This window comes from Dipteris shenzhenensis, chromosome 30 (assembly GCF_047967505.1).
Source record: "Dipteris shenzhenensis isolate YYH24624 ecotype China chromosome 30, Dip_SZ_1.0, whole genome shotgun sequence".
In the NCBI taxonomy this organism is placed as follows: domain Eukaryota; kingdom Viridiplantae; phylum Streptophyta; class Polypodiopsida; order Gleicheniales; family Dipteridaceae; genus Dipteris; species Dipteris shenzhenensis.
Genome location: NC_141625.1, coordinates 12,951,051 through 12,974,049, shown reverse-complemented (window position 1 = coordinate 12,974,049; position 22,999 = coordinate 12,951,051). Strand labels below are relative to the sequence as shown.

General features: G+C 41.0%; 1 protein-coding gene across 1 annotated transcript in view; it reads left to right on the top strand.

The window, feature by feature from the left end:
* LOC147881738 (mitochondrial-processing peptidase subunit alpha-like) overlaps window positions 1-11,548 on the top strand; it is a 46,646-nt gene extending 35,098 nt beyond the window's left edge. The window contains exon 13 of the mRNA XM_087401422.1: window positions 10,948-11,548. Within this exon, the coding sequence (XP_087257548.1) occupies window positions 10,948-11,000 (53 nt within the window). The 3' untranslated portion in view covers window positions 11,001-11,548. The remainder of the gene's footprint in view (window positions 1-10,947) is intronic.
* Window positions 11,549-22,999: the final 11,451 nt, after the last annotated feature.

Genomic DNA, 22,999 nt, shown 5'->3' with positions numbered 1-22,999 from the left:
GGGTCTTTGGTGATCCCTCTCTTGCTAAATATCAGCTCGTCAGGGCATATCTATGGCAATATTTCTATGGTTGTCTACATGCACAGGATCGAGATTATCTTGCCTTCTTATCATATAGTGACATTTTTTGATGCTTGTAACTAGCTGTCCCTCTTTCAGGACTGTTTCTTGTAATATAAGCTTAAATGGATTTCACCCAAAAAAAGGAAGAAGTGTCTATGACTTCACACGTGCCTACTCATGCATTTGTTAGAAAGGGACCAATAGAGGGTAGGTACTACGCACAGCGGAAGACTGATAGAATAGCTCACACAGTGGGTGGGGAGTGGAATCACAAGCTTCTTTAACTTATTTGCATCACATAGAAGTGTAGATTAGTAAATAGACAATGATCTAGCTAGATATAGAAACAATTTATACAATATATTTCCATCCAAGGCTATGGACATAATACAAAAGAGATAGATCCAAAGTCCCACCAAAGCGTGGTCCTTTGATCTTACCAGGTACTTCTACTATCTGCCGGATATCTCTAGAACATTGAGCCTGTGTGCTCCACCTCGAACGTATGTAGACTCTTCGTCTAGATCCTTCTACCTTAGTGCCTGTGTACAGCCTAGGTAGGCAGCCTTCCAAGCTAGGTCTGCAGCTTCAAGGTTCTCTCCTTCACCTCTAGTGATGAGGTTCAAGGAAAGGTCTCTTTGGATGCTCCAAATTCCGGGGATGTGCTGCTCCAAGTGATGAATGAATGAGGCACAATGGCTTCCTTTTATAGGCCCAAGGCCTGCCCCAAGAAACTGACCAGCAGCCTCAATCTAGCCGACCCACCAGGCTGCTGCAAAACCGCCCTAAAGGGCTCTCATAACAAGGGCCCCTTGGCCCACAAAACTAGAGCTTTAGCCCTCACTTCAAGGCAGGATCCCAGCCCCTAGGTCTGCCCTACATAAGGCCTGGTTGGCTGGCTCCAACCAGCCCAACCAGCCTCTCTGTTGGGCAACCCATATGCTGGTCTGTCCTGCCATATTCCTGTGCCATTCTACATGTTTGCAGGCCATGTGCCTGCCCACAAGCCTTGCCAAACAGCTGACCTTGTAGGCACCTTTTCCCCGAGATGCCCCGCCATCTTGCTGCTCATCAATAGCCTCCTGCCAGGTCAGATCCAGGGCATGATGGCCCTGCCACCTTCTCTGCACAAAGGCGCCATCTGATGCAGCCTCTGGAGCTCCAGGTACTTGATCTTTTTCTCTCTGATCTCTGCCCCCATGGCAGCCATAGTGCTGCCCATGTGGCCTTCCATCAATTCCCAGGTATACCCCCCCATGCTGTCCTCATATGGGGGCTTACAAATGGGGAGGCACCCCCCTCTCACCGACACATCTCGGCCCAATGCCAACACGTCGATGACGATGCTCCAGTAACTCCCTGGTCGTAGTCCCTTGGAACATTTTGATGTCAAAATCTTTTACTGGCTGTTCATTGAGTGGCTGGTGCACACCGTCTTGGTACACAGGTCCATCTTTGGTAGCACCTCCTAGCACCACCACCTTCAATCACATTCCCGCCTTCGAATTCGAGCAATGCAAATGCCACGATCTTCCAGCTGGCCCCCTCATATTGAGTGAACAACCTGGAGTCTTCCAGGCACCATGCTCTGAGGGTTTGTTTCAACCTGTCCTTCTTGTGGCAAGGTCCGCAATACAAGAACTGTCTCAAGAAATGAAATCCCAAGAATATTTCCAGATAACCTGGACTACGAACTCTGACTGAGCTCTCAAGCATGTAACTCTTTTGGCTGCAGTACACCTTGTCCACCACCTTCCAACAATCTGTGTCCGAGATTTGAAGAAGCACCCACACTTATCCTTCTGTCTTCGAAGAAGGCCCATTCCTTCCAATGAAGAGAAGATTCTCTCCACAGCATGCTATAAAGACTTAAATTAAGAACATCAAGTACATACCAGACCATCGTACTGCTTGTGTGCTTGCTCTTGAAAGCAAACCATGCACCTCGTCGCGCACATGCCAAAAACCTGTGTAATCTTGTAGTGCGCCTTTTGAATTACAGCAACATGAAACCCTAGGGCACTCCGTGGAATCCTCCCTCGTGTTAGTAACAGCCATGCCCCTGGAAGATTCCAAGCACTCCATGCTGGTCCTTCACCTTCGCAAAGGTATCTGACTCCTCGTCAATCCACATCTCAATGTCAAACATTATCGTTATGGTTTCTAGGTCAGCATATCTTACGTCGGTAACACAAAGACATGTCACCAAGAACAATTCTTTGATTACCACATTAGCTTTGGCTTTTGTGTCACCATTCGAATCTGAGTTGGCGGACTCCTTGTTTTTCTGATCGGCCTTCTTCTTTCTGCAATCCTTCGCAAAATGGCCTGGCGTGTCACAATAGAAGCACTTCTTCTGCTTCTTTTCTTGGAATTGATCATTAGAGTCATCCTTCTTGGACTCGCCACCGTTAGGCTTCCCCTTCCCTTTGCTAATGTAATCCTTTGCTAGCAACACCTTGTCATCGTTGTCATTGTTGTAGAGCTTCTCCCTAGCTTCTTCTTGGAGCAATAATGCACCCAACTCCTCAAAAGTTAGAGGTTTGGTCCTATGTCTTGCTGTCATAGTCGTAACAAAGCTTTTGAAACTTCGAGGTAGCCTCCTTAGTACCATCAAGGCCAATTGGCATGAGTCCACCTTCTGACCAACCGATGCTAGTTGATCCCTAACCACCTTGACCTTTATCAAGTGGTCATGTACAGAATCTCCTTCCTCCATATCCAAGATGTAGAGGTGATGTTGAAGACACAAGATCCGTGATGTGGTATGTGTCTCGTACATATCCTTCAGTTTGGTCCATGCCTTTACTGACGTGTTGGTCATGTGGATGTGAGAAAGCATAGAGTCCGCTGTAGTACCTATGATCAATGCCAGGGCATGGGCATCTCTATCTTCCCAAGCTTCAAGATCCTCTCCATCTATTGGTATGAGTATCTCCCCTTGTTGTCCACCATATTCTTTGGCTTCGCCTCTGCTTCCGTTGTCAGTTTCCACAGTTTTCGAGCTACTAAATGACTCCGGATCTTCACCTTCCAGATAGGGTAATTTGCCCCATCTAGTTTCCTAGACTCTCCAAAGTTAGGGATGGTGAAAGAAAGAAATATGGGGGAGGAGGAAGGGAGAGAAGGGGCTGAAGAGGCTTCTGAAATCGACATCTCTGTTGCTAAACCACATAGCAAAGTCAAACAAACTCAACCTTCTGTAGACCAGAACTCCGTACACATCTGACTGAACCTGAGTCACTGTCCTCGCAAGGGCATTGTCCTCCAGTCGTGGAAGTTGATTCCCAAGAGCTTCTGAATCAGGGTCGTTCTTCAGCAAGGTCCCTGTCTTTAGGCTCCCACACTTGTGAGTCTTCTTCAGGCTCCCACACTTGTGAGCCTCCTACTTAGGCTCTGATACCATGTTAGAAATGTACAAACATTAGGTACGCACAGCAAAAGACTGATAGAATAGGCTAGGAGCTCACACAGTGTTTGTGGGGAGTGGAATCACAAACTTCTTTAACTTATGTGTATCACATAGATGTGTAGAGTAGTAAATAGACAATGATCATATATATATATATATAATGATCCATCCAGATATAGAAACCACCAAAACAATATATTTCACTCCAAGGCTATGGACACAATACAAACGAGAGAAATCCAAAGTCCCACCAAACCGTGGTCCTTTGATCTTACCACAAGGTACTTTTACTATTTGCCGGATATCTCTAGAACACTGAGCCCGTGTGCTCCACCTCGAGCGTATGTAGACTCTTCGTCCAGATCTTTCTACCTTACTGCCTGTGTACAGCCTAGGTAGGCAGCCTTCCAAGCTAGGTCTGCAGCTTCAAGGTTCTCTCCTTCACCTCTAGTGATGAGGCTCAAGGAAGGTCTCTTTGGCTGCTCCAAACTGCCGGGGATGTGCTGCTCCAAGTGATGAATGAATGAGGCACAATGGCCTCCTTTTTTAGGCCCAAGGCCTGCCCCAAGAAACTGACCAGCAGCCTCAATCTGGCCGACCCAAACAGGCCAACCAGGCTGCTGCGAAACCGCCCTAAAGGGCTCTCATAACAAGGGCCCTTTGGCCCACAAAACTAGAGCTTTAGCCCTCACTTCAAGGCAGGATCCCAGCCCCTAGGTCTGCCCTACATAAGGCCTGGTTGGCTGGCTCCAACCAGCCCAACCAGCCTCTCTGTTGGGCAACCCATATGCTGGTCTGTCCTGCCATATTCCTGTGCCATTCTACATGTTTGCAGGCCATGTGCCTGCCCACAAGCCTTGCCAAACAGCTGACCTTGTAGGCGCCTTTCCCCCGAGATGCCCCACCATCTTGCTGCTCATCAGTAGCCTCCTGCCAGGTCAGATGCAGGGCATGATGGCCCTGCCACCTTCTCTGCACAAAGTCACCATCTGATGCAGCCTCTGGAGATCCAGGTACTTGATCTTTTTCTCTCTGATCTCTGCCCTTTCCAACAAACATATATGCATTTCTATATATATATATATATAGCCCGCCTGCCCACACACGGATAGACAAATACATGGGAGGAGTCTGTTTAAATTAATTATTTATCAAAGGCAGCAGAATTAAATCACAATCCTGCAAAACTATCCCACAGCACAAAGCTGATATCTCTATCTTGTAGGCATCAATGATCATGTAAGTCAATTTTGTTAATCAAAATGCTCTAATTGAAGCACAATCCTTGAAGAATCTCCCACCATGCAAGAGGGGGCAATCTTCTATGAGATTTACTACCAAAGCCCGAACTTGTGTTTGCAAGATTAAGCAAAATTTTCAATTGTCCTAGAAGTTGGTATTCCCTTGCTGGATGCTTCTTACAATTAAGTGTTGGAAAATGTACAATTTCTTCAGCTCTCTTTTGCTCCCTATAGACTTTGACACCACATGTTGGAAGGTTTTGGGAAGAAAATAGATGCAAGTATTCAGCTGGCTTTCTAATTCTGAGAGAAAATTGTCTTATATTCAAACTTGAAAACAATAGAAGAGTCAGCTATGGGTGAGGCGTTGAGAGAGAAATCTAGCTGCAGTCTACTTCATGGAGCTTACTGCCACTGCCTAGGGTGCACTAGAGGTAGGAACCAACAACCAGAGCCGTGTGACTACACACTAATGGATTCCTCGATCTAGAAAAATGTAAAAAATGTTCATAGGAAATGCTGCTCCTCTCGATGGTCTTCCTAGAACTGTCTTTTTCTCGCTTCCAAATGGCACGAAGTGTAGATAATTTGAAGGCAAATATTGATTGGGGTAGCAAGCATAATGATTCTTTACCTTGCGTCATGAGACTACAACATGTGGCCCAAATGTCCGAGGCGGTGATGTTGACCGTTGTCTCTCAAAGACGTACTCTGGGTGGAACTCAGGACACTGTCAGGAGGCATGTGTTGAATCATTAATATCCTTGCTCATGGTCTTTATTGACAGAGCCCAAGCCTTGATTAGGTATAATACTCTAATGGTCCATCACTTCCCTAGTCATCTCACAACTCTCAAACTCTACCCCTCCCAAGGCTATGCCAATAAATATCAGTGAGGGGTGAGGGCATATTTGTGAGGATGGAATCCTTGCATGACTGTCGTGAAGCGGGCCTTGAAGGACACTCATATCTTTGAGAATTTGCCTGTTCAATGGGCCTTGTGTCATTTGACCCTTGTCTAATCTGTTCTAGCCAAGCTTCCAACAATGGTTGCATCCCTAAAGGGCTTCTAGGATCCCCTCTATTTCTGTGCTAACCTACAAGCTTAGGAATCGTCAGTATACACACACAAGGGCCTAGTATGTCACTACCCGACCGTAAGTCCCTTAGGATCATCCTTGAGCTAGAGGTCAAGCAACCTTTGACCAGAGTCCATCCTAGGTACGCGTCCCATACAATGCAGCTCAATTTGTTATTAGGGAGATGCAAGCCTAAACGGGCTGTTAACCTAGTTGGTATTCTTGGAAGGCCCCACCTCCAAGAATGACCCTAGTGAGTAATGGTTCTCACTTATATAGTATAGATGTAGGGTGTCTCAAGCCTAAGACCCTGCTTTGTGTACCAAAGGTACCAAGTGTCCTAACTGTCCCAAGGTTAGAACACATGACCATAGGTTAACTAGACCTCCGAGGGACTAGCCACATTATGTCTATGCGTGGGCCTAACATATTCCGCCTTTTATTTAGAGAAGGATTGAGACATTAATTCTGGGAATTGGCATCAAAGAGAATCAATACTTTCCCAAGTACTATCCTCGTTTGGGTGATCTTTCCACCTAACCTTCAGCTCTCAAATAATCTTGTTCCTAAGCTGTCAGTCCCTATAATCTTCATGGGGCAGATAAGTGGTCGAATCCTCCAATTGTATGAGTTTATTCTCAGAGACCAAGTTATCTCAAGCACCCAATTCTTTTTTCAGTAGACTGTCATGAAACACCAGATGTACGTGAACTCTATCAGGTAATTGCAGCTTGTACGCTTAGCATTGATCTTTTCAAGGATAAAAATTGACCACAATAGCGATGAGATACCTTGTAAACTTTGCCAGTGTGCATTACCTGAGAACTTTTGGGATCCTCAAGTAAACCTGTTGACCTTCTTGGAAAACTTGAGGTCCTCTTTTGATTATCATAAACTGTGCTCTATCTTGAGAAATTTTAATGCTTATCCTTGCCACCTCAACATATCTTGTTGCGCAGTAGAACTCACCTTGACATTTTGTAAGCCAAGTAGACAAGGGGTCTGGGCTGGTATCCATACATCAGCATGAATGGATTGTTTCAGATTGCTGAATGCTTAGCATTATTAAAGCAAACTCAAGCAAAGGAAGGTAATCTTCCCAATCAGACTGCCTTAGGGAGACATTAGCTATCAGCATGTCTTCCAAAGTCTGATTGAGCTGCTCAGTCTGTCCATCTGGTTCTTAATGGTCAGCCGAACTTATGCTGAGGTAAGTATCCAATTTTTGGAATACAGCCCGCCAAAAATGCCCGTTAAACTTAGTATCTCTGTCACTGACTATTTCAGCTGGTAAGCCATACAAATGACCAAGCTGCGTGGCGGTGATAGTCTATCTTGTAGGTATGAATCTAGCCAATCTGGTGAGTCCATCAAATGATTACCCAAATTGCATCATACCCGCGACAGATTTCATGATAAGCCTTCCACAAAATCCATGGACATACTTTGTCATTTGTTCTGAGGTATTTTCGAATGATGCAGCAATCCACCTAGTCTCAAGTTTTCAGCTTTATTAACTTAGCATTGTTGACATATAGTTCGACATCAACCTTTACTAGCTGTTTCAGCAGCAGAGCATGGATTTCGGCAAACATTTGTACCCATGTCACGCATTCTATATCAGCCCATCATCATTGGCACGTGCATTAGCTTATATGAAATGGTGAGATTGTGTCCAAAAGCAGCTGGTGTTCCTCCTAAATTTCTTGGGCAGGTTTTTGTAGAGGTAAGGCTGTGCCGTCTTATTCTGATCACTGAAGAATCGTAGCTTGATAGTTTGGATCAATGTGTTGTTGGTAGTGGCTGAATTTTACTCTTGGCTGAGTGTCCCAACTGTCTACATGCTTCCTCTTCAAACATACTTTCAATGCGTGCAAATCTGTACCAATACTCTTTGGTTCCCTGCCTTTGAACCATTTATTGTGGTGTGTGAGCAATCCAGTTAGGAGGATCGTACTGCTAACTTTGGCAATCTGTGCTTTGGCATTTGTAGACTTTGTACAAGTCCACATTAAGCCAATGCAGCTCCAGGGGTACCAGCCCGATACCCTCAAATTAAACATTATGGGGTATTTGCGTCTGCATAATGACTGGGAGATTGAGAAAAACAATAATAGACAATTATTTAAGATGAGAAAGCACCATATTAAGTCAATCTGTTAGTCATTGATGCATGGCTTACACTGCAAGTGTATGAAAACAAGCTCATCTGACCGGCTTCACCTAGTCACAATGCACCCAAAAAGGTTTGCATACACTGTGCCCCAGACACATTTGGAACTTACTGTTGGCAGCTTTTTGAGTGCACTTTTAGATGACTTCCGTTTGAGTTGGAGCTAGAGTGATTCTTGAAGGAGTGGTTGTGTTGTTATATGCTGGGCAGGTCTCTATGCTGTTGAATGGGTTTAGTTGCAAATTTGAGATTGTACAAACTCGTGAGTGTGAGATGGAAGTAGCTGCAGTTTTTACTGAGTAGCTGCTGAAGGGTAGCTGTAGGCTCTTTAATCACAATCAAATTAATTTCTGAGAATGTTACTGGTGCTGAAGCTAAGTTATATACCAAGTTCGAGGTTGAGTGTGTGTCAGGAGTGAAGAGAAAGATCTATATACATAAATATTCCTAGACTGTAGTAGCATAGAGACCTATGCATATATATGAAGAGTAGCTGAGGGGTTGTAGGCTCTTTAAATAAATTTGTGAAGGTATTGGTGCTGAAGCCAAGTCAGATACCAAAATTTGAGGTTACAGGAGAAAGAAAGAAAGAAAGAAATTTTATTAGAGTCTTCGGAAGACCGATGGGTCTATGAGACTGAAAGAAAACCTGATACAAATCATTCTAAGGGTGAAGCTACTGAAACGAGCATCATCACCCGTGCTGAATCCTAAGTCTGATCATACATAATCAAATACATCTGGATGTAACAATGAAAAGAAAAGGACTGGAGCGGAGCGGAATCCTCTGTATGTCATGTCCCCCTGGCTGGTGCATAGCCGGTGATGGGACGCTGGTGCCCGTCAAGGGGTGCCGTGCGTCTCGGTCTCCTAGACGAGGCTTGACGCAAGACCAGAGCCACCGTGACTCCCGTGGGATGTATCCCGGGTCTAAACAATGACGGGAGGTCCCCCAGAGTGATCTGTGTGTCCCCTCGATGTCTCGTGTGTTGTGCTGCGATCGTCGGGTCGGGGTCTCTGTCACGTCGGTGGCTAGAGACTGGATGATCAATGTCACTCGATGGGAAGAACTCTGTGTTGTGCTGCGATCGTCGGGTCGGGGTCTCTGTCACGTCGGCGGCTAGAGACTGGACGATCAATGTCACTCGATGTGATCCTGCTCTGAGAGGGGTCTGATGATGTGGCCAAGCCTTGTTGCTTGAGTAAGTACTCTCTATGTCCGATTCCCTCGTGAATGAAGGCCGCGAGGCATCTCTGATCTGGGTAGGCGAGGAATGTGGAAAGGAGCCCGGAGCCGTCTCTAAAGAGGCAGTGGTAGCGACCTTGGATCTCGTAGTACACTAGGCACCTGAAAATAAAATGCTCCTCCGACTCAACTTCCCGACAGTCGCACAATATGCATAAGCGATGCTCCCTAGGAATCCCCTTTGCTTTGCCGCTCTCTATGCGGAGGCGGTGTGATGATACCCGAAACTGTCCGATGGAGATCCGTAGTGAGTGAGGCATATGAAGCTCAGTGTACCCGGGTGGTGTGATGAATCCCCTCCTCCGAAATGCGAAGACAGTAATCTCTGTAGAAACTCAGCTTCACTGGAAGCTCCCTCGGCTCCAACCAGGTCCTAAAGGTGTGTAGCTGCAGGAGATCCTCGCGAATGACCTGGTTGGTATGTGGCCCAATCGCGGGATGGTGGGTGGGAGTACCGGAGGGGCATCTAAACTGTACTGAAGATGTAGCTATATAGAGAAAATATAGCTACACGGAGAAAATGTAGCTATATAAATATCCCTAGAATTTAGCAGCTTTTTGTAGGAAGTTCTATTTAAGAAACAGAGAACATGGCAAGTATGGCTGTCCGACATTCTTCTTAATGCAAAGTTTATGTTACAAAAAACTGTGTGTGTGAGAGAGAGAGAGAGAGAGAGAGGAGAGGACGAATTTTATCAAAAAAATGTGTGTGTGTGTGTGAGAGAGAGAGAGAGAGAGAGAGAGAGAGAGAGAGGAGAGGATGAATTTTATAAAAAAAAAGTGTGTTTGTGTGTGTGAGAGAGAGAGAGAGAGAGAGAGAGAGAGAGAGAGACTATGGACTCTATTGAAGGATCAGAACCATAGGTGTTTGGTGACCCTGCCCTTGCCAAATATCCCTTCTTCTGGTTGTCTTTTTGGCAATTCTTTTATGATTGTCTGCATGCTCGGGATTTGGATTATCCTGCTTGCTTGTTGCACAATGAAATTTTCTGATTTTGTAACTGCATCTCCTCTTCTTGAAGAATGCCTTTTGTAATATAGCAGTGAATGAATTTCACCCGAGAGAGAGAGAGAGAGAGAGCATGCCACATGTTTCATGTGATTTTACAGTTTAGGAAGTAGCTGCACCATTCAAATCAAGCTGATATACATACATACATACATACATACATATACATACATATATACATACATATATGTATACATATACATATACATATATACATATATATATATATATATATATATATATACATACATATACATACATACATATACATATACATATATACATATATATATATATCATATACATATATGCATATACATATATATATATATATATATACATATATATACATATATCCATATACATATACATATATATATATACATATATACATATACATATACATATACATATATACATATACATATACATATATACATATACATACATACATACATACATACATATATATATATATATATATATCTCTCTCTACATATATACATATACATATTTACATATATACATATAGATATACATATATGTATGTATGTATGTATGTATATGGATATATATATGTGCGTGTGTGTGTACATATGTGTTTATGTGTGTATACTATATAAATAAATAAATAAATAAATAAATAAATAAATAAAGAGAGAGAGAGAGAGAGAGAGAGAGAGAGAGAGAGACTAATGCTATATGGATTGATGTTATTCCACAGTTGTTCATGTTCCTCGGTATGATGAAGTAGCTGCTCGATTCAAATCAAGCTAATACAAGAGCACAACATGCTTTTCGGATTCCTTGAATAAGCAATGTTGCAAAATAGTATTTTGCATTTTTTTCAGAGTATCGTTGTGGCGGAATCCATCATTGCAGTAGGGAAGGTGCTCTACACCTCCCAGATTTCAAAGTTTTCTTATTCTTTTCATGGAGACCAATGTCAGTAAGGTTGATAGCCGAACTTGGGATTTTCACTTTTGATCCGGTGTTCAAGTCTGATGCTTGGGGCTCTAGCAAAGGACTATCAAGGGAATTCGGTTGTTTATATTTGTATCCGTCAGTAATGACTTGATGGTGAGAAGTGCCAAAATGGCAGACGGAACGGCTTTGAAATGCTGAATTACTTCCTTGAATAAGCAAGCACACATACATGCAAAGCTTCAAAAGTTGTGTGTGTGAGAGAGAGAGAGAGAGAGAGATTGATTTAATGATCTATTGGATACATGGATAGTCATTAAATTAGATTCCCAAGAGAGAGAAGCACCTCTGAAGTGCTGAATTACTTCATTGAATAAGCAAGCACACATATATGCAAAGCTTCAAGCAGTTATGTGTGTGAGATGTGAGAGAGAGAGAGAGAGAGAGAGAGAGAGAGAGAGAGATTGATTTAATGAACTATTGGACATATGGATAGTCATTAAATCAGATTCCCAAGAGAGAGAAGCACCTCTAAAGTTATTAAAAGCCATACTCAATTTTGTGAAGATCATGTGGCAAAAAACAAGCACAAAATTTAGTCATACTAGTTTGGGATTCTCTTTGGGTTTAGGCCAAATGTCATTAAAACTGTTCTCCCTTCTCTGCAGATTTCTTGTTTGCCATTCTTTTTCAATTCAGTTCTATGGCTTTTGGTTTCAATTGTTTTATTATCCATTCTACAAACAAGGTGAAGTAACTTAGTGGGCTTGCCAGAGATGGTGCACACGGATTGGAAGCTAGGCGAGAGAAAAAGAGGAAGGAGAGAGAGAGAGAGAGAGAGAGAGAGAGAGAGAGAGAGAGAGAAGGGGTGCAAATAGCAATAAATAAAGAGTGGAAGGAGAGGAGTCTTACCCTTGGAATATCGGAATTTTAATAAAAAATCTAATTTTGCTTCTCCAAGTAGGGCCATCGTTACTCAGAGACTTACATATATAGGCTAGAGGGTAAAGCATAGGTCACAACCGTATTATCTTCCTCTTGAACTTTGTAGTGGAGAATATAATCTCCATATGACTTTGTGTATAGAAGATTAGCAAAATATTTGTTACTTCTGTTGTACCAACTTCTTGGCACTTGTCACAAACCTTAAAATACCCTTCTTTAGTTGTGCATAATTGGTTTGATTGAGTTATGTGCATCCTAGAAATGACTTTTTCATGAATTTTTTGAATCATTTTGCAAGTTGTGTGTATGACTTTCTTATCTCAAGCCCCCCAGTGGGAATTCTAAAAAACAAAATCTCTCTCTCTTTTCACCTTTGGTTGAATCTTCATGTAGCGAGCAAAGCATGATGTCCATATTATGTTAGGATGTGAGTGTCAGAGATTGGTAAGATCGTGTTTGACTTTCATGCATGGATTTCAATCTATTGCCTTGCATTACAAATGGTAGCAGACTAAAATAAGAGAAGCCGCAATCCATGGTAGTTTCTTCGCATGCATTCTAGCTCGTCTCTCTCATTTTAAATAATCTTTCACATGAACTTTTAGTGTACATATAGGTTATTTTGCAACACAATTAGTCATAGATTTCATTTTTGAGAAGGGATGGAGCTCTCTTTGGAAGCAAAGTATAGCAAGCCTTAATGGAATCTTGGTTCGACCTCCAAGGATTGCATGTTGCATTCTAGGTAGCACATTCTTTAATGAAATTCGACTCTGTTATTGTGTTGGATAGATGAAATCCATTTTCAATGCAAGACCTAGACCTTTGAGGGCAAATTGCTCCCTAATACTAGATTTTCATGACATTGAGCTTTAAAGCTTCTGAGACAAACATGCTTTTGGAGTGTCATGGCTTATTTCCCATCTTGCATAGAGAAAGGAATTTTACCAATCTGCACAATAGGATGTGCAATATCATCACCAGTCTCTAGAGGCATGAATCATTCATTGTAAAGTCTCAAGTAAAGAATTGATGATTGTCATTCAGGTGTGGAAAATTTCTAACGTCGTGTATATGAAGAAAGATAATATTATTGCATATTTATTGGTTGGTATAGGTTGCCTTGCCTTCACTAGTATGAAAAAACCTTGTGTGGTCTTCAAGAAACATGAGTCCATATACAATGCTCTATTGAAGGCATTTTCCATCTAATTGGAATATCTTGAACCATTTTGCATTGCTAATATATCTTATATTGTATTGATAATGTATTCTAAATCCTAAACCCTAAACCCTAATAGATGCTACAATGATTTAATGGTTTGCAGTAACATAATATATATCCAACAATTTGTTAAAGCATGTATGCTTGGCAAGTCTTTTAATACTACAATCCATAATGATGATGGTACCACTTGGTAACTATATTTTGGGATAAGTTCTGGCTTGAGAAGCCAACTTCCTCATTGTAAGTTATTGGCTTCATCTTTCCACAATAGTTTGGTTGTCTTTTGTTTTCTATGTTTATTTTTCTTTAAAAAAATTGGGATTTGGTTTAGGAGTTTTTGAGTTGAGAGGATCTGAGTCCATTTTATTATTTAATTTTTTTACTTCCTTCAGGGTTTTTTGAGTTGAGAGGATCTTAGTCCATTTTATTATTTAATTTTTTTACTTCCTTCATGAAGTCCCTTTGAGCCTCATTACATGAAACTTATGGATTCAAGAATTTTTATTATCTAAAAATTTCCCTTCCTTCTTGAAGTCCCGTTTGAGCCTCATTACATGAAGCTGATGGTTTCAAGAACTAAACACTACCATTTTTCCCCTCCCCTATGATAATGTAAGCTTAATATCATCCTATTGATGAGTTGGTGTTAATTTCTCAAACATAAATCCATATAAAGGATGATTGATGTGACTTCACTCCTAAGGGCCTAAAGAAAATTCACATGTTTTCTTGTGTGTGTATATAGTGTGATGTAACATATTAAATACCATGGGATACATACATAAAAGGGTGAGAGTGTTTTTGTACTTGCACGTGCGTGCATATGCACGCATGCATGCACATGTGCACGCATGCATGCGCATGTGTGTGTGTGTGTGTGTGTGCACATGCGTGCATGTGTACGAGCGCATGCCCCTAGTTATGTATTGTTACGTCAACTATAATACTGTGCGACCATGGTATAAGGCGGGAAGCTAGAGGGCTTGATAGTGCAACGGTGGACACACAAATTAATGCCTAGGCAAAATAGATCTAGCATTAAGAGGGATGCCAAGAGGGGTTAAAAAGGGTGAGGACCTTGGAAATGACACTTGGCATCATAGGAAGACCACATGGCATGCACTGGGTTCAGGGGAGGCTTCCAGAGAGGCTCCAAAAAGAAAAGAGAAGAAACAAGGGAGTTGACGGCGTGGAATGAGAGGGAGCACTCTGGAAAGTCGTGGTTGGGTGGAGAACTCAAATTGGGCCCTCTTTACGGTGTTGTAAGATTGGTATCAGAGCCCATTTTCGAAACTTGCAGAGCCTCAACTATACTGCTAGTCTACTATGGCGCTAAATTGAACCACTGTGGTTGATGTTTGAGGGCTACACTATTATTGTTGAGAGCGGGGCAACGAGACTCGCATGCTGCTATGAGTCTATCAAGGAGCCGTGGCTGACAGCAGCAATGTCTTGTACCATTGTACGTGTGGCCGTGCAACGCTTCAATAAAAGCAAACAGAGTTACAAGGACTTCAAGATCTAGGACTATAAGCTATTCGACATTTCGGAAGACCAGTCACTATGCAGTGCGTACTAAGGCTGTCAGAGATTCAGAATTTCAGAGACAGCCAGCATTTCAAAGATAGCGCACGGCCTTGAGCGATGGTGCAGAGATCAGGATATGGGTCCAAACTCCAGAAGTCCGAAGCTTTGAAAGTTGGAAGAACGATTCGTGAATCGGCGCGATAGCAAGCTAAAGTCATAGACTGAAGCTCATTAATTCATTAATTTGCGCATGCGCAACGCTCAAGATAGCCTCTTGAATGGTCATTTGACAGTTTCTGACTCATCTAGCCTTGTAACGTGAGCTTATACTCATCGCCTTTCAAAGCGACAAGCTATAGTTACTAGTCCCTCAAATCAGCAGGCCTGAAGCTCTGAGCGTGTAGAGTTCAAAAATCGGGCACAGGAAATTGCGACGTTCCACAAGCCACATCATCTAAGGTCTTTTGACCTTTAGAAAATGCCACCTCATCAGAGCCTTTATACCCCTCTCTAAAATCTAAAACACCCCCCCTTCTCTTTTCAAAGTCTTTTCACCCCCTTCTTTTCAATCTCCTTAGCCCCGCCAAACTCAAAGAAGAAGATCGAAGAACGGGTAGAAAAGTTCAAACAAAGAGTATAAAGGAAAGCGGGATCGGAATGAGAGATCAAGAATTAAAAGCGTGAGAGGATGCGTCGACTTCAAAGACGAATTCAAGACCATCGAACAAATACTAGGGTAGTGGGCATCATATTTTTCTCTCTGACATAAAGTGCTTTGCTTTACATTTTCTGGAAAATATACATTTTTAAAATGACAACTCCAGAAAGGGATGGTATGAATAGGGAGGCCGAGGAAAGGGCTAGAAAGGGAAAAGCGATAGTTGTAGAGGAAATACATGAGGAGGTACAAACTAAAACTCAAGAGGATAATGTAGAAATGGAGGATATTGATTATGGTGATTATGGAATTTCGTATGCGGAATTCACTAAACTTGAAACTCAAATACATTTTTAAAATAACAACTCCAGAAAGGGATGGTATGAATAGGGAGGCCGAGGAAAGGGCTACAAAGGGAAAAGCGATAGTTGGAGAGAAAATACATGAGGAGGTACAAACTGAAACTCAAGAGGATAATGTAGAAATGGAGGATATCGATTATGGTGATTATGGAATTTCGTATGTGGAATTCACTAAACTTGAAACTCAAACGCAAAATATAGAAACACAATTAGGGGTTATCAGTGAAACACTAAAAACCCTAGTTGAAGCTATAACTAAGATAGCCGATTCTCAATCGGTATCTATTACTGAAAAATCACCGATTCCTCCTAATCAAGTTGAGAGGCCTACCTCTCGACTTAGAGAAACCTCGAACATCCTTAAGGACTTAAAACCGCCAATTTTCAATGGGGAAGAAAAGGAGCGTAATAAAGATGCGATTAATACGTTCTTGCAAAAATGGCAAGACTTTCATCGACTCAGGAATGCACCTCCTGAAAATCAAGTCGTGGAAGCAAGTCTTTCCCTTGGAAATAAAGCCTATAAATGGTGGATGAGCCTCAGGGAGAGTGATAAAATTCCTAGATATTGGATTGAGTTTGAACAAGCCTTCCTAAAAGAGTTTTTACCAGAAAATGAATTAGAAAGAGCGTGGGAGGCTTGGGACAATTGCATTATGGGTAAAAACACTCTAATCCAGTACATAGCAAATTATAGGGAGGCAGTCCTTAAGCTAAAGGGAATTGATGAATTCCAAAAGATAAGGGGTTTCGTGAGAGGTCTCAAAGACACTTATAAAGTTGAGGTGAAAAGAAATTCTCCAAAAACCTTTGAGGAAGCCATTAAGTATGCCCAAATATATGATGATACGATGGGGAAATTCAGAATTGGAACTTCGGAGCAAACAGGTTTTGTTCCAAAGTTCAATAAATTTTCCAATTTGAAAAGGAAGGGGCACTTTAAGAAGGAGGTTCCTCGGGCACCACCTAAGAAACCTCAAACACAAAATTATCCTCTCTTGAAAAAAGAGGATTATGAAAGGGCTAGGCAAGAAAATCTTTGCTTCAAATGTCTGGGCAAAGACCATGCTGCTTGGAACTGTCCTAAAATTAAACCAGCGAGAGCTAAAGCCCCAAATAGACCTCCACAAAAATAAGTGCATGCGGTGCAAGTGTTACCACTCAATGGAGGTCTATCATGAGGATAGCACCCATATGTGCTATCTATCATCGGCAATGTGGCAACCCACCTTTGGTCCTCATGATTTGATGAGGATGCATGGAAAAATTAAGGGGCAAAGAGTAAGAGTGATGGTTGATGATAGTGCAACACATAATTTCTTAAACTACTCATCAGTTAAGAACTTAAAATTGCCTGAGAGTCCCAATGCCCATAAATATGTGGTCTCTTTGGTGAAGGGCAGTGATAAAAAAGTTTGGGACACCATGATATATGGTGTAGAGATAGATATTCAAGGCTATCAGGATGCCTTGGATTTCCAAATCATGCATCTCGACCGAACAGATGTAGTGCTTGGTCGAGAATGGGGCTATATAGTCTTGGGCATAGCTTATAGAGGAGTTATCTTAATAACTCCATTATGTTTGAAAAAGAGGGTAGAGTCTTTTAGATTCAAGGAGAACATGATGTGCCTAATTCTCCTCTTATTTGTTCGATGGAATTGGAATGACTACTACACCAAGAACAATGCGAGGTATATCTTTGTGAACTTACTTTTATTGGTGATTTTATGTCTTCTGCATCAGAAAGAAGTAATATTGTTTTTTATAATGTTAAAAAGTATAAATCTTCTTTAAAATATTTAATGTTTGAATTTAAAGATGTTTTTTCATCTGATTTACCTGATGGTTTACCTCCTGAGAGAGAAGTAGATCATAAAATAGATTTAATTCCTGGATCTACCCCTGTTTGTAAACCCCCATATAGGCTAAGTCAAACGGAGGAACATGAGGTCAAAAGACAGTTAACAGAATATCTTAGAAAGGCCCAAATCCAAACAAGTAGTTCACCTTGGTCTGCACCAGTTTTACTGGTAAAGAAAAAGGATGGTCCTATGCATTTATGCATAGATAACTGAGCACTAAATAAAATCACCATAAAAAATAAGTATCCTATGCCTCACATTGATGAGCTCTTTGATCAATTGCAAGGGGCAAAATACTTTACTAAAATTGATTTAAGATCAGGATATCATCAAGTACGAATTAGGGAAGAAGATGTCCCTAAGACATCATTTTGTACTAGGTATGGGCATTATCAATTTAAAGTAATGCCATTTGGATTAACAAATGCTCCAGCAACTTTCATGACACTTATGAATAGTGTCTTAAGGCCATATCTAGGGAAATTTGCTGTAGTATTTCTAGACGATATCCTTATTTATAGTAAAACTAGAAAAAAACATTTGGAACATTTGCAAAAAGTGTTCCAACTGCTTAGAGATAATTCACTCTTTGCAAAAGAATCCAAATGTGAATTCTTTGCAAAAGAAGTAAAATAATTGGGACATATAATATCCCAAGAAGGGGTTCATATGGACCCTGACAAAGTAAGGGCCATATTGGAATGGCCACATCCTACAAATCTAGAAGAATTACAGATATTCTTAGGTTTGTCAGGATTCTATAGGAGATTCATCCAAGATTATGCTAAGATTGCTGTTCTAATGACGGACCAGCTTAAGGGGAAGGGAAGCACCTTCATATGGGATGAACCTCAAAAGAGAAGTTTTGAAAAATTAAAGGTAGCTATAGTGGCAGCTCCTGTCTTAAAAGTAGTGAATCCCAATGAACTATTCGTGGTTGAGACAGATGCTAGTGATTTTGCTGTTGGGGTAGTACTTATACAAAAAGGCCGACCAGTAGCTTTTGAAAGAAAAAAGCTAGATCGTGCCCAACGGAATTACTCGGCATATGAGAAGGAGCTATATGCTATAGTCTATGCTTTAAAGAAGTGGAGGGACTATTTATATGGTGCAAAATTTGAGATCATCTTTGATCAAGAAAGCATTAAATGGATTTGTAATCAACCAGAGCTTAAAGGTAGAAAAGCTAGATGGGCTGAGTTAATGCAAGAGTTTGATATACAATTAACATAGAGGAAAGGGAAGTTTAATGTGGTAGCAGACTCTCTTAGCCGAATGCCAATTGTTAATGAATTGAGTTTTACTCAATTTCAGAATGATTTCCTAGAGTCCTTAAAAGGGAAATGTGAGTTTGATCCTCACTTCTCTGAAATATGGAAAGCAATTAAAAACAGGGATCCAACTAATCGAGAGGCTTTCACTGAGGAGTCGCATGGAAATGGCGACACACCACAGATTGGTGATAAAGGACTCAAGTGGAGAAAATATATATTGAAGATGGCTACCTACTCTACAAGGGCAGAGTATGTGTCCCAGATGATAATGAAATTAGGCGCCAAATCCTTTTTGAATGTCATGATAGTCCGAGTGCTGGACACTTGGGAATTCAGAAGACATATGTACTTCTGAAAAGACAATTCTTTTGGTCTGGAATAGGTAAGGACGTCCAAGATTATGTATTAAAGTGCCAAAAATGCCAGGTCAATAAGGCTGAACGCCTTAAGGTACGAGGTCTCCTACACCCATTGGAGATTCCATCTGGCAAATGGGAAAGCATCTCCATGGATTTCATTGTGGGACTACCTAGGACACAGAGGGGGCACAACTCTGTGTGGGTAATTGTGGATCGGTTGACCAAGATGGCTCATTTTATTCCTATCATTGAAGATGTTAAAACTCTAGAATTAGCTAGGCTATTTGTGGAGCATATCTATAGACTGTATGGGCTACCTGCCGGTATTGTTAGTGACTGGGATAGCAAATTTAACAGCCATTTTTGGAGGACTGTGTTTAAGAGGTTGGAAACTTCATTGAATATGAGCACTGCGGATCATCCACAGATTTTGGTCAAATTGAAAGGGTCAATCAAATCATTGAGGATATGCTTTGAGCATATGTAAGTAAACGGCAAACTAATTGGGAACAGTACGTGCCCATATTAGAATTTGCATATAATAGTGCCAAACATTTAGCTATAGATTTCAGTCCATTCATGAGGATGTATGGATTTCAACCTAGAGCCCCAATGAGAATGGGACTTGAAAAAGAGAAGGTTCAAGCGGCCAAAGACTTTCTTGAGGATATGAATAAAATGCTTAAGTTAGCTAAAGATAGCATAAGAAGAGCTCAAGATAGAGCACAAAGTTATGTAGACCCCCATCGTAGAAAGTTGGAGTTTGAAGTAAATGAGAAAGTTTACCTTAAGGTACCTGAATCTTTAGAATCTCTAAAAGTTAAATGTCCGAAGTTGTCTCTTATGTATTGTGGACCATTCACAATACTTAAGAGGATTGGAGAACTTGCTTACAAATTAGTCTTACTTGAGGGATGTAGAATACATCCAGTTTTTCATGTTAGTAGGCTAAAAAAAAATTAGGAGATGATGATAATCTCATTGGAAATGAAGTTCTAGTTGAACTTATTGAACCCGCATCTTTACCACATGAACCAGAAAAAATTTTAGATACACAAGAAAAAAGAACGCGACATACTATATGGAAAGAATGTCTGGTTAAGTGGAAAGATAGATCTGAAGAGAGTTCAACATGGGAAAAGGTAAGCAGTCTCCAGAGGAGGTTTCCCAATTTTGTTTTCGAGGATGTAAACAATTCTTAAGGGGAAGGGAATGTTACGTCAACTATAATACCGTGCGACCATGGTATAAGGCGGGAAGCTAGAGGGCTTGACAGTGCAATGGTGGACACACAAATTAATGCCTAGGCAAAGTAGATCTAGCATTAAGAGGGATGCCAAGAGGCTTTAAAAGCGTGAGGACCTTGGAAATGACACTTGGCATCATAGGAAGACCACATGGCATGCACTAGGTTCAGGGGAGGCTTCCAGAGAGAGGCTCCAAAAAGAAAAGAGAAGAAACAAGGGAGTTGACAGCGTGGAATGAGAGGGAGCACTCTGGAAAGTCATGGTTGGGTAGAGAAGTCGAATTGGGCCCTCTTTACGGTATTGTAAGATGTATGGGTAATTATGTGTGTTAAGAATGGCATCTTGTATTACTAGAAATCCATCTTAATCCTTGTAATGAGCAACTATGTCCTCCCCTATAACGTGGTATTAATATAGATTGAGGCTTGAATAAGAAATCTCATCTACTAAGCGATAGCCAAGTCCTTAATAATTGATAATGTGATTTAGAATTTAATATTAGAATGACCCTAATGCATGTGCGCATGCAAGAGTGCATGCACCTAGCTATGTATGTGTAATATGTGTGCTAAGAAGTGGCATCTTGTATTACTAGAAGTCCAAACCATCTTGCTCCTTATCATGAGCAACTACATTCTCTCCTATAATGTGGAAGTATTAAAACACATTGATTCCTGAATAAAAAATCTCATCTACTAGCGATAGCCAAGTCTTGGATAATTGATAATGTAATTAGAATTTAATATTAGAAAAACCCTAGTATATCAATAACTTATTTAATTGGGAAAAGTAAGCTATGAGTGAGGTATGTTTCATAATATGATTTAGACAATGAAAATATCATCCTTATGTTTCATATTAAGGTGAATATGATTTTAAAAATGAAATATCATCTTTTATGTTTTCTGTAGGTTTCTCATTTGCACAAAACATTACAAAAATTTTGGACTAAAAAAGGACCCCTTTAGAGAATTACTAAAATATTAGAGACCTAGATAAGGGAATATGGATTCCATCAAGGAGATTATGCCATGTGGACTTCTATGTAACAAAGGCTCCCTAATTCTAGGGAGAATTCCAATTCTTTTCCAAAATACCCCCAAAAACGTCATTGGTACTTCACAATAAAATATTGCCTTTGGCAGGCCTGGCCTGACCATGTCAGGCCTTCTTGTTTTGCTCCCATCTAAACTATTCCCTAACTAGAACAATTCTCACATTTTCCTTTGGGTTCAACTAACTTTGGCTTCCAAATAAACTCTCTAACTTTCTCTCTCTTCCAAAACGTTTCATGTCTACCATGCACTCCAAAAATGCATTCCCATCATCTTCTTGCAATTTCTTTCAAACTATCCCTATTCCACTCTTTATTAGTCATTGTTCCTCCTCTTAGTTCATGCTTTTCTTACACCTATGAAAATGTCTCAGAGAAAACTTTTGTCCATGCTCTGTATTGGTCTCTCTTGTCTCTTATTTTGTCATCACTTCCATTCATTCTCTACTTGCTACTCTTTCTCTCTTAAAAACCAAAGGTACGACCTGATTCTTCTTGGAAGGAGTGCAAAAAATGGGTGTTCTACATTTTTGCCTCTTTCTCTACATTATTGGAGTATAGAGAATCAACTTCAGAAGAAAGAACACATACTTTCAAGGTAATGAAGTGATTTCTCTTAGAAATTTGTCTCTTTATTATGTTTTTGTCTCAAAACTTGTCTATATGTTTGTTTCAAAAGGAGAGGAGGAGGAGGAGATAGAGGTACATGATATTTAGAGCCATAATATTGTTTTTGACATTTATTTCTTCTCTATTATAGGTAGGGTAGGGTAGAGAGAGAGAGAGAGAGAGAGAGAGAGAGAGAGAGAGAGAGAGAGAGAGAGAGAGAGAGAGAGATTGTATTTCAAACTGCTTTTTGATTGAAGACAGAACATGGAGAAGTATATAGAAGACATGGTATCAAATGATAAAAATAAATCCTAAACCCTAAGCTCTATACCTTTTCTACCTCATTGTGAAGGATGTTAGTTGTCGAATCCCTTTTCTAGTGGGTCTTGCACTTCATGTTGACTTGAGTTGCTAACTTCTTCATCTTTGTCCCCAAACGACCTATGCAGATCTAGGAATTCCTCCTCAGACATCTGGCACTCTAGGTCGGCATCCTCGATCGCCTTTTGTGTGAGATGGATTGCCCCTAAATCACTGAGGCTTGAGTCTTGACTGTTTGATCGATGGGAGAATTAAAGTCAATGATATCCTCACTGGTGTCATTTGCAACCTAGAATAGTACCTCAGCCTCTCAAAGATTGGTTTCCTCCATCACTTCTAATAGGGTAAGGTATTCCTCAACCTCAATAGTGATTGGATCAAACAATGCGAAGTGTGGCTTCGT